We start from the raw sequence: 12,271 nt of genomic DNA, 5'->3' as shown, positions 1-12,271 counted from the left end.
GCACTCGATGCGAATCGAGCAAAGGAACGAACCAAGAAAAGAAAAGGAAGAGAAACAGAAACAGAAAAGGAAAAAGAATGAGTCACGCTAGGGATGCCAAGCGCGGTGCCAACGTCTCCTTCCTCCTCCTTTGCTTGTGTGTGGGGGGGGGACTACAATTCTTTGCTGGCGGACGCTTCCTACTCTTCTTCACCCTATCCTCCAGAAGGGGGAGGGGGAGGGGGAGAGGGGACGAGAAAGGGTAGAGAGAAGGGCGGATGTGTTCGCTTGGTTATCACGTGCAACAGACAAAAGATGTAGACGGTGGTGACAACAACAAAGGCATAGAAAGCGACTCGACCAGCGACGGAAAAAAAAAGAAACAACAGAAAAGAGGAGCGAGCCGCTGTTCTGTTCGTTGCTTGTCCGTCCCGGTGGAGACCCGCACACACGACTTTGCGTAGGTGATACAGAGAAGAGGTGCAGAGAAGGAAAAAAGGAATTGAGAGGCGAGAGACACAGCGCTGCAGCGATGCACGACTACTACTATAAGCGTGTGTGTATATACGTATGTGTATGTAGGTGTGTATGTGTATATATGTGTGCGCGCATGGGGTATGCAGGAAAGGAGGCAAAAGCAGAAGAGAGCGGAGGTTGGAGAAGCGAGGGAGCGATGGCCGCATCGTGGTGACGAGTGCCAGTGTGCTCAGAGAGCGAGAGAGCGAGATAGAGAGAGAAAGATCTCAGGCACGCCAGCGACGATCAGTGGAGGACGCAGGTGACGAGGAGAAGCCTCCGACACCATGCGATGGGTGCGTGTAATTCGAGGAGGTGACGGAAGGAGTTAATAATGCCCCAACACGTGTGCCAGCGCACCTTTGTAGTAGCGCTAGAAAGCTGTGAAGTCGCCTAGTGCTAGCGCGGAGTGCGCGGGTGTATGTGTGTGCTATCTTTTCCGTTTCCTCTCGCCATCCCTTTCTCTCTCTTCCTTTTTCATGACTTTTCCTCTCTGCTGGAAGTGTCTGCCCGAGACGAGACGCGTAGCAGAGAGGGGGGTGAAAGAACACAAGATGTGCGCCAACAGAAACGCACAGACAGGAGAAAACACAAGAGAGAGGATTGAGAAAAAAGACGAGGATAAGCACTGGAGAGGACGCGGCGCAAGAAGGGGCACCGCCATCGTCTCACAGCTCAAAGCAAAGGCAAAACAAAAACAAAAAGAAAGGACGTGCGCCGCCGTTGCGTCTCCCACCCACCCTCCTCCATCTCTCTCCAGTGAGCGCGCGGTCAGACAAGGAGGTAGCGCATCATGTGCACGTGATGTGCCGGCACGAAAACTCGCTGGGCAGCTCACCATATTCTTCCTCAGAGGCAGTCCAGCACAACAGAAAGAAGGGAGCGAGAGAAGAAGCACACGCCAGTCTGTGTGGCACGAGGTAATGCGGCGCTTCTGCGCCGCTCCAGAGGCGGTGGCAGGGCGCACTTACTCCATCCACACATCAACACCCCCATAGCGCTCACTGCACAAAGTGATACATGTGCATGTGTGCGGGGAGAGAGACTCGTAGGAGGAACACACACACACATATAGAGATAGAGAGAGAGGGACACATGCCCGGGCACAATGATGGGCTTTGTTTGGCACTGAACTTTCCTATTTGTTCCAGCCGTCCTACGGGATGGAGGCTGCAGCGGCAGACGCGTGTGAGAGGGTCACTGAGGCGATCACCTTTTTGTACGTGCATGTGCGCTTTCTGGTGGTTCGCACCGCCCCACTCTACTTGGCTCTGCTTCGTTACTGCATGGCGTGGAGAGCGGCACACGTGGAAAAGAGCGGTTACCCGTGTCGAGCGTGTTCGCCAGAGCCGACTGGCATAGGCAAAAGCGATGGAGTGGGGACTGGAGGAGGAAGGCACAAATCAGCGACGCCGCTGCGTCGAGGAGCGGATGCGGCACACCCCTGTATGGTCCGCGGAGGGCACGCTTCGCCGGGTCCGTCTTGCGTGCACGTCCTCCTCTTCTCTTCGAGCAGGTGGGTCTGTTCACGCACCCTGGCTGTCGCCTCCACTACACGGCGGCACCCTTTCCCACTCCCCCGCTCACCACACCGGCGTCCGCCGCCCAAGCCGCTCGTGGCGAGGACACCATGGGCAGAGAAGCGCCCTAGCCCTTTTTGATCGCCCTCAGCAGGCGAGTGCCGCCGTGGTAGAGCAACGTGCAGCCTGGAACGCAGTCGAGCTCCTTGCCCCTCACAAAGAACTTGCCAGACGCGCCGCAGCCGCGCATGCGACAGGCGTCCGCCGCCCGTGCGAATCGGCGAAATCGTGGCAGGCAGATAGCGCACGCCGCTGAGCTGCATGAAGGTGCAGCCGATCCCCCCGCGGCGAATGCTGTGGGAGATGAAGCCGGGCCTCCAGCCATTGCCGAGGCAACCAGCCGTCGCCTCCCAGATGCCAGGCCTCGCCGAGTTGAGGTTTGCCGCGGCGACCGTGTCCCCCCCTGGGTGCATGCAAGTCTCAACATACTACCCGCTCCCGCCTTCCAGCATTTTTACGACGGGGTGACTGGCGGCATCGAGCGATATTATGCCCGCAAGCGCAGCGTTGTGCGTCAGGCATCCTGTCGGGATGGCGGAGATTTGGCCTGCCAGAGGGCAGGGAGAAAACTGAGGTGTACTGCACGAAGCACAGGGACGGTGATGTCTATATGTGTTGGGGTGAGTGAGTGTGTACGAAGCACTAAAGAGAGAGGGGCTCACCCTTTTCTTTGGCCTGTTGCTGTTTCGCCTGGTGCTCGAAGCCGCATGAGGGGAGTCCCGCTTTCCCAGGGTGGGCGCGTGGAGGTGTTTGCGTTGTGTGTGGGCAAGAAGGGTGCGCTAAGAGAGAGGGAGAGGGGGGAATGCGAGTCGTGATGTAAAGGTGCGAGCGCATCACTCACTGGCGCCGAGAGAGATCAGCCGGCAATCGAGCACCGTTCATGGAGCGGGGTCTTTCAACAAACGAGGGAGAAGAAAGCGGAGGGGGAGCAGCAGCCGCTCGTGCCCCCCACCCCTCGCTCGAGGGACAGACGCATGACACTGGCGTCTCTGCGATACTGTTACAGTTTCAGTCGCCTGCGTGCCGGTGCAGCAGTGCGGTCAGCAAAAGTACACGCACACACATACACTCTGCAACGACTAAGGGGAGAAGAGCAACAGGGATGAGACCTCGGAGGAGACAGAGGTGATCTGTGCCGCGTGCATATAGCGCACGCACGGAAAGAAAAAGGCTGATGCCCCTTGAAGCGACGTCACAGCGCCGTGAAACACGCCAACACGCAACAGCGGTAGCACTATATGCTAGGCAAGCACAGGAGAGGCTGTGACAATTCCAGTGTGCGACACATACCCCAGATCTGCTCGAGCACCTGTAGCCAAGACGAGCAGGAGAGGGTTGGGGGGGAGAAAGCGAGGAAAGCAGTTGGTGAAAATAGAAGCCCCTCAGCAGCAACCGCTTCTGTTTTTGCTCGCCGCCGCCGCCGCTGTGCCAGAGGCGCCATCGGCGCTAAGTGTGATAGGCTGGTTAGCCCCGCTGCTTCCGTAGCGGTGGGCCCGGGGTGGAGTAATGCCGCCGTACACGCGGCCCTCGTTCGGGGAGCTGCGACCTGGCGTCACCGCCTCCCCGCCTTCCGTTACCACCATCAGCCCGCGCCGCGGACGCGAGCGGGACGGCGTGCGGGCCCCAATGCCGGCGAAGGCACCGCCGCCACTGAGGCCGATGCTGCTGCCAGGAGCAGCGCCACTACCCACCCCTGTGGCGTCGCGGCTACGTACCACCTGTGTCGCCATTGCACTGAACAACTCCGCCACGTTTTGTCCTGTCTTCGCGCTTGCGAAAAAGTGCAAGGCGCCGAGCTCTGCCGCCATGGCCGCCCCCTCGCCCTCGCTCACCTCCCGCTCCGTTGGCGGGGCGTCCGCCTTGTTTCCGCACAAAACAAGCTGTATGTTGCCCTCGCCCACAACAGCGTAGAGCTCTTTGGCCCACGTACGCACCTTGCGTAGCGTGTCGGCGTCGGTGATGTCGTACACGATGATGGCTCCGTCAGCGTTGCGGTAGTACATTGGCGCGAGTGCGTGGAAACGCTCCTGCCCCGCCGTGTCCCACAACGCTAAGTCTACTTCACGAATGGCGCCAAGGGCATTACTGGCGTCATTGATGGGTACCGCCTTGGAGCTGTACATGCTTGCCTGCACTGTGCTTGCTTCTCTCTCGTCAAACGTGTTGTGCACGTAGCGAGAAATCAGCGACGTCTTGCCAACGCGGCCCTCGCCCAACAGTACAACCTTGAAACTGAGTCCCCGCATAGCCGCAACCATTGAACGAAAGGGGAAAGGGGAACACGAGAGACAGAAAGTCAACTGGAACGACCAGAGAGCGCCGATAAGAACGGTAAAAAACGAGCAAGTGCTGAGGGCGGTGAGCAGGCCAGTCAAAGCCGGCCGAGAAGCCACCGCACAAATTCGAGGACAAAGAGAGGGAGAGAACGGTTTGGATGTGTGTGTGCGTGCTGATGCTAGAGAAAGCAGCCCGAGTGACACTATAAACGACGGTAGCTCTGGTAGCGCACCCTGGTCAACGAGCAGCCGCTCTTCACCCACACCTCACACCCCCGGCTCGGTGACGGCACAGACAGCTTGTTGAGAGGTTGAGCAGCTACTACTTGCGTCCACTCTCAATACGAGCAGGCAGGCACCCAGCCTCGTGCAGCAAAAAAGGGAGCCGACAAATTTCCTTGGCGGGTTTGTGTACGACTCGGCGCGGTTGCAGGTATGTTGGCGAAGGGAGCAGATGTGAAACGTGCTGCTGGGGCCGAAGTGGGTGAAGGGGGAGGGGGGAGATCGACCACGAAAGAGATTCGACAGCGAAAGGCGGAAAAACAAGAGCAGCCAATGGTTACCATGTATGAGAAGGGCGGCATACAAAAAAGGGGTGAAATCGGTAGTGGCTCGCGCATACACGGAGTCGATGCTTTGGAGTAGAAGGGCTGCTCATTCTTCCTGCTAGTGTTCTCTCTCGTTGATCCCCTCGGGAACCAACGGCTACTTACGCAGGGGCTGTTGAAGCGAGAAGAGCGCCCCATCTCCGAAACGCCGCGCTCGCCTCACCGATGCAACGGCTTGTCCGTGTTGCGTGCATTGGTGCACACAACGGCGGGAACAGCATCATGCACCGCGCATCACCCTCTCTCAAGCGATAACTTCGTGTCGCCCGTCGCCTTTTTTCTTTGAATACGCCCTGATGACGTGAGGGGACACGAATGCGTGACATCTCAGAGGGTCCAGTGCCCCACTCCTCCTGAGGAGACGCCAGGTGCTCCCCTATCCCCTGCCAGTGCCGGGGAGCTAAGGGTGGACGATTGGGTCAGCTGCCGACGGCGTAGGGAGGCCAGAGCGATGCATGGCTACTGGTGCCGGCCGTCAGATGCTAGATGGCGTTGTTCCACCGCGGCCCGCGACAGGGGGCAGGCTTGCGCCACCCATACGATGGGCGAGGCGCCTGTGTTGCTTGGACGTGTCCCTCCCGCCCGTCAGACCCGCCTACTGGTCTGGGGAGCGTGCGCCGCCCCTCAGGGAGTCGCGCCGCGTGGTGGCCGGCGTGCAGGGGGGCGGCATACGTGGATTCCGTGTGGGTAGCCTGCGCGGCGGGGGTCGTGCTCCGGTGGGGTGCGCTGGCGCATGGCTGCGGCACGCGTGTGCACGGCTGCTTCGCCCCGCGGAACGATGGTCCGTGTGTGGCAGGCGTAGTCCTGGGGAGCTGCGCTCATACTCTTTGGCTTAATGAGCACGGGCAGAGAAAAATCAAAAGACGTTCTCTTTTTCTCTCTTGGAGTGGTGTGAGGGTGACATCTGGCGCCTATTCGTTGTCACCGCCGAAGATTTGCCTGCATGCGTACTGTGAACCGTTCATGTCACTTATATATATATATCCACCCATGTATGTGTGCCTGTACGAAGACATGACGACGAGATGAACTTTTGCCTTACTGGGCGCTCGCGAGCGGCTGGCTGGAGGGCCTCTGCGCCACAGGCGTGGCCATACGGAGGCCGTGCTGGTGGTATAGTGAGTGCAGAAGCGCTTTGCAGGACTCCACACGTGCGACTGTTTCCGCAGGTAAGCTTAGCTTCGCATCCAGCTGCTCCTCCCAGGCCTGCAACCGCTCCAGCTCCAAGCGCGCCGAGGTGGTCGAGCCTGCCGCTGGCTCACCCACTTCCGTCAGCTGCAGCTCCCCGCTTCCCAATGTAACCGAGCCGTAGACAGCCTCTTCAGACCGCAGCTGCGCAAAAACGGTGCTGGCGCTGGTGACGAGGTCCAGCGGCGGCAGCACCACCTGCACAGGTCGCACCTCGGCGTCCACGCCGGCATCCACGGTCCGCCGCTCTGCCGCCAAGCTCGCTGTGCTCAGCGCGCTATGGTCCCCACCCCCCAGGGGACTGCGAGACCGGCTGCGGCGGCGCTGCTGAGTCTCATATCCAAGAACCGCTAGCTCAGCAGCTAAGGCTGCTTGCAGAGAGTAGCGATACTTCATGTTCTCTCGCACGCGGGCCTCCTGCACCTGCTGCGCCTCGCTATCCAACAGAAAGCGCAGGTTCTCCGGCGACACCGTCTGCGGTGCAACATGACTGCGTCGAAGCAATCGCCTCCACGTCTCAAGGAGATTGGCCCTCACGTGAGTGGCTCGGAAGTTCGAAAAAGCTTGAGCTAGCGAGGCCGCTGACTTCGCAAGCGATGCAGAAGTGCTCTCTGGCGCCGACTGCGAGATGGGCAGCTTGCCACGCCGCACCGCACGGCGCCACCGATCAGTCTCGGTTGCTTTGCACTTTCCCCTACCCGACCTCGTCTCCGTGCAGCTCACGTTCCCTTCCGCAGGGTAGTCGCAGGACAGCCACGTCGCGTCGTCCTCCTCCAGTGCCAGAAGCACTTCCTCGGCTGATACCGTCGACTCCTCATACCGCAGAAGAAACGCAATAAGAGAGCCTGCCTTCTCAAGGCTCTCTGCCGTCGTCTGCAGCCGCTGCTGCGTTGCCTGCACGTAGGCAAGCCCTGCGGTAACCTCCTCGTACAGGGCGTGATGCTCCTTACGACACAGCTGTGCATCGAGCGGAGAGTGAAGGCCAAGGAGGGTGACTTGCTCCGCCTGGCGCTGCAAAGCCTGGTGAAGTCGGTTGAACGAGAGGCTTAGAAGACGCCGGACCGCCATTAAACGCCGCACGTGCAGCGTCGCAGCACAAGAGCCGGTTGACGCAGGCGGCTGTACTGAAGCACCGGGGCCATCAGCAGAAGTAGCCGTGCCAAAGCAGCGCTCCAGCTGGGCAAGACGCACGGCGATCGTCGCGTTCTCATCAAAGCTTACCGGAGGCCAAGCTGACGCACGTGAGAGCTGATAGAGGAGTCGCTCACGCGCTGTGGTGTGGGCGGGCCGCGATGCACCTCCGGCGGGTGCAGAACTGTGTAGAAACGCATCGTTCACGTGGTAGTGAAGCAGGAAAGAGTACCGACGGCTCAGCTCCACGTACTCGGCAACTGCCAGCAGCTTGTACTGCTGCGTCAGCCATAGCAGAGCGAGGAGAAGCTCGTGCGGCGACGCGTGGAAGGGGGTTTGCAGGTAGAAAGCGTCTCGCCGATACCCCACCTGGGCCAGGCAGCGCAGTACCAAGTACCAGTCGGCGATGGGCAAAGCGGTGCGCAAACGGCCGCCGTAGACCTCATCAAGTGGGCGCCGCGGTGATGGTCCCTGGATACCCTGGTGATCGTTGCGCCCCATGCTAGCGGAGCTCGCCTCTCGCCCCCAGGCGGTGGAAGGTGATGCGTGCCGGAGGGGAGAGCCAAGTGGCAAAGGGTCGCGAACGCAGCGCGCTAGGCGATCCTCATCGGACTCGCCCGGGTGCTTCCACACCAACCGCACTGGAACTTCACGACTCAATGAAGCCATGCTCGCCTCGTCGTCCGCACCTGAAGACGAGGAGTAAACCACCTCGTACGCGTCCTCTACACCACCAGTGCACACCTCTGTCTCCCTGCGTGAAAGTGGCCCTCGGTGACGCCGGTGCTTGTCAAGGGCGCTAAGGCAGTAGAAGACGGCGTTGAAAAGAACGCGCCACAGCCCGTTTCGGAGGAGCACGGAGACCTCCGCCAGCATCGCCGCCGATGGACCTGGCGAGTCTGCAGAGTAAAACGTCAAGTACTCTTTCAGCCCCCACAGAAACGACTCGGCATCTTCGGGGCTTGACGGCTCTGTTGCACAGCACATCTCCTCTACTCCCCCTCTCTCATCCACATGCGCCCCCTCTACTGAGCGCATTTCGAAGAAGCCCAGCACTGCCCACACGCGAACCGCGATGTGCATCAATGCTGGGATGCCCTCAGCAGATAATCTGGGCGGGAGCGCCACAGTTGCTCTGGCGGGCCGCACGCATGAGGTAAGCGGTGGCGCTGCGGCAGTTGCTTGAGCGGGGGCCGACGCCTTCGCAAGGGCGGCAGCTGTTGTACGAAGCGGTGTTGGAGTCAACCGCGTTGGTGATCCGCCGCCTGCGACCTTGCCGATCCCATCGCACGGCTGCGCGAAGCGGACCTCGTCATCTTTCGGCGCAGGCCGATATAGCCGGACTGGTGTTGACGGACTACCGTTTGGGGAAATGCAGCGGGGCCTCTCTCCTTCAGGCGCTATACTATCGAGACTCACGGCCCCTCTCGAGGGCTGCCGAAACAACCGCACAGCCGCAGCAGACTCTTCTGTCTTGGGAGGCGTGGGGGTGGCGGTCACGTGTGAATTGCCGGTTGTGACCCGCCTCGGCGCATGCAAGTCCCTTTCCTGCGCTTTGAACTGCTGATACAGTGCAGCCAGCCGATCCATAGACGACGGCACCGGCTGATCGGAGGATGAAGCGGGTGGCACCTCTGGACCGCGCGGCCGATAGCTGCATGAAGACGAGATGAAAGGCGCGGAGGGCACCGCGTTCGCGGCACTTACGCCCTCAGTACACGTGGGGACTGGCGGTCGCACTTCCAGTGAAGACACGGAGGACGGCCGCGTCTGCGATGCGCTAAGGGACGCCGCACGGCCCACACCCGCACCGGCTCGATCTCGCGGTAGTTGAATTGGGGTCAGATGCGATGCGATGAAACTCGATGTTAGTTGGTGTGTCGGCGTAGCTGCCCTCGCTGCCGCCCTCACTCCTCGGGAGGCCGCATCGTCATCCCTGTCAACATCATCGAAGGGCTGGACTAGTCGGACAGGGTTCCGACGGGACACTTCGTCCGCGCGCATAGCGGCAGGGAGGGGTTGCAGTCTCTCTCTCTCTCTTTCTGGGACCCCCGTCACAGTGGAAGAGGCCACCGATACACTACGCTCCTACAGGGAATGCGGGGCTGGTGTGGCTAAAACGGAGATGTGGGTCAGGCGACTCGCTCCGCTGCCTCCTCCACGTCCTTTATCGCCCTGAGCGCAGTGCTCTCTGCTTCTTCCAGATCCCCTCTTGCACTTCAGTCTAGATTCTGTCGTGCGAATGAGTGTGCAGGCGAGGTAGCGAGAGAATGAAAGCCTATAGCTCATAGAAGTTACGCCGCGCGCAACAAAGGCGAAGCGAGGAAGGCGGGTAGGCGCGCTGCCACGCTCTCTCTATGCTATGTGTGAGTGGAAGAGATAATCGATGGGTGGAGAGGGGGAAAGACCGACACGCACGTCAAGCAATGCTGGGCGCACTTGTGTGCTTGACCGACCCGCTTAATGCCGTCTCGTATCCAAGAAGGATTCTAGTCGCTGCGCAGTCTCTGTGTTGCATCCTCCGGTTACGCGCGTCTCGCTCCTCTCTCGTGTGAACAGAGCGGAGAGCTTCGTGGCCGAGGCTCAATGTGTGTCTTTGTAAACTTGAAGTGATATGCGGGCGGCGAACGCCCGTAAACGTCCGCGGGCACACACAGAATCCAGATGGGCAAAGATGGGGCGGGATGGCGCAAGAGAGCATTCACGTAGCTGGCTCGATCGTGGTTGAAGTGGGGGAGGTGCAGCGAATGGCGCGTCTCCGACTCTCTTTGCAGCCTTCACCAGCAGTCCAAGCGCGCATCCCTTTTGGAGACATTCAGCCGGCGCTTCCGCATCCTTCCTGCGCCGAATCTTCCGATTCGGTCGCAAACAATTCACCAAGCCTCCATGTACCTCACTCCCTTACTTCCGCTTGGTCCCTTGCGTGGTAAGCAGAGGAGCAGAAGTATCGGTAAGCAGTCACACACACCCAACAGCACACAAACCCGAAAATGTGTACACCCCACGTACCAGGCTCGGGTGACCGCAGCGGACAGGTATGAGTGTGTGCCTCCACTTAACGTCCGTGTGTACAAGCTTTCGATATTGGCGTGCTGATGTTGTTGTCTTTGTCTTTCTTCTTGTGTGTAGCAAAGCACGGGAGAGAGAACGAGAGAGAGCAAGTCGTGAGATCCGAAGAGAGGGCCCAATGAACAGTTGACCCAAGAGCTTAGGCATGGGCATAGATACACACAGCGCACGCGCGCGACCACACAAAAGATAGCATCGCACCAAAAGCTCAAAGACGGCCATACCCAATGAGAGGGGAAAAAAAGAGAAAACAAGCGGAGCGAAAACGAGGACGGAGAGAAATCTTAATCGGTATCTGTAGTAGTAGTAGCAATTGATGGGCTGAAGTGCACGCCGTAGCAGAGGAATGGCGCTGATGTTGCGGGCTCCGCTTTCTGCAAGTCCGTCTCCCACTGGCTCGCCCGCGCGTCACTTGGGCTCTTAGACCCACACACACATACACACCTTCTTCTTCAGAGGTTTCTTGCTCTCTCTGACAGATACTCTTCAACTCAAATGTTACTCTGACTGACCTCCTGCCCCTTGCGCTCGCTTCCATTATTAGTTAAAACTGATGAAACTCAAAGAAAAAATGAGAAGCCGCAAAGGAAAAAAGCGTCAGCGGGGAAATGCTTAGCGTCATCAAACTCCTCGCATCTTCTCTCTCTCCCGTCTTCCTCTCCACTCCGATATTGCAGAAGCTGCAATCCATGTGCACGTGAGGGGGAGGGGGAGAGGGGGAGTCGTCGCTGAGAGGAGGAAACGACAGCAATAGCAGTGGCAGCATAGAGCTGCAGAAGAACGAAAAAAATGCCGATTTCAACGCCGACCGCACACGTATCACCACGCTCCCTCCACTTCCCTCCCCCACGGTCCTCCTCCTTCACATGAAAGACGAACAATAACAAAAACCGACATATTTCGTATTGAACCGATCGGAAGCTTCAAATCCATCACAAAGGGAAAAAAACGAGAGAAAGGGGGGAGGGTAAAAAGGCGTCATATACGACCTGCAGAGAAGCGACACCGAAGCAATGAACGCAAAAACAAGCAAAAAAGGGGGTGGGGGAGAAGAGAGCAGCAGAGTGTGATATGGAGACGTCGGCACACACAACAGACACCATCGCACAGGCCACGAACCCGTAAGTCTGCACCCGAAAAAAAAACAGGAGACCACAAGAAAACGGCAAAGAGAGAAAAAAATAGCACAGCTGTTGTGGTTAGACGTTTTATTCTCCTCTTTCACGCATCTATTGGCCCGAACTAAACTCATGCACTTATACACAAAGGGCACCCGTCAGTGCTCCACTCTGCTATGGCCCCACCCCTGCCACACTCCGCCCATCGTATGGGTGGCGCAAGCCTGCCCCCTGTCGCGGGCCGCGGTGGAACAACGCCATCTAGCATCTGACGGCCGGCACCAGTAGCCATGCATCGCTCTGGCCTCCCTACGCCGTCGGCAGCTGACCCAATCGTCCACCCTTAGCTCCCCGGCACTGGCAGGGGATAGGGGAGCACCTGGCGTCTCCTCGGGGGGAGTGGGGCAGTGGCATCTGGTATCACGATGAGTTGTGCCACGTCATCAATGCCTCAAGAAGATCAAAGCTCGAAAAAAAAAAGATTCAGTCCCTGCAAGCTGCGGCACTTATTTCTTTACTCAAGTTTTGATTGCTGCCAAGAAACATTTCGTTTTCGCGCTCAACAGTTCGGCTTGGTGTTCTTGCCCCTTCCTACTTGGCCGGAGTGCTGGGCCCGCTCTATCCACCCTTCCCTATGATCTACACTGCTTTTTAGTGTATGCCTTAACCCATTACTTACTGCATGTTGCGTTCGCTTCTATGGGAAGGCGAGGAAGGGCGAGTCCATACACGCAGGTAGCGACGCAAGGCAGGCCAGAGGAAGGACGAACGGAAGTGCAGAAGAAAGCGGCAGATGGGGAGGGGAA

The 12,271-nt window shown here is 58.9% G+C and overlaps 2 protein-coding genes across 2 annotated transcripts; both read right to left on the bottom strand.

Moving 5' to 3' along the window:
- Positions 1-3,457: 3,457 nt before the first annotated feature.
- On the bottom strand, positions 3,458-4,333 carry LSCM1_04667 (uncharacterized protein; the record flags this gene model as incomplete). Its single annotated transcript, XM_067322165.1, has 1 exon — positions 3,458-4,333. The coding sequence occupies one exon, from the start codon at positions 4,331-4,333 to the stop codon at positions 3,458-3,460; it is 876 nt and encodes a 291-aa protein (XP_067178962.1).
- A 1,664-nt stretch (positions 4,334-5,997) lies between these two features.
- Positions 5,998-9,282, bottom strand: LSCM1_04666 (uncharacterized protein; the record flags this gene model as incomplete). Its single annotated transcript, XM_067322164.1, has 1 exon — positions 5,998-9,282. One exon carries the CDS (start codon positions 9,280-9,282, stop codon positions 5,998-6,000), a length of 3,285 nt encoding a protein of 1,094 aa, XP_067178961.1.
- Positions 9,283-12,271: the final 2,989 nt, after the last annotated feature.

Source organism: Leishmania martiniquensis, chromosome 21, assembly GCF_017916325.1.
Source record: "Leishmania martiniquensis isolate LSCM1 chromosome 21, whole genome shotgun sequence".
Taxonomy (NCBI): Eukaryota; Euglenozoa; class Kinetoplastea; order Trypanosomatida; family Trypanosomatidae; genus Leishmania; species Leishmania martiniquensis.
This window is presented reverse-complemented; position numbering and strand designations above follow the sequence as displayed.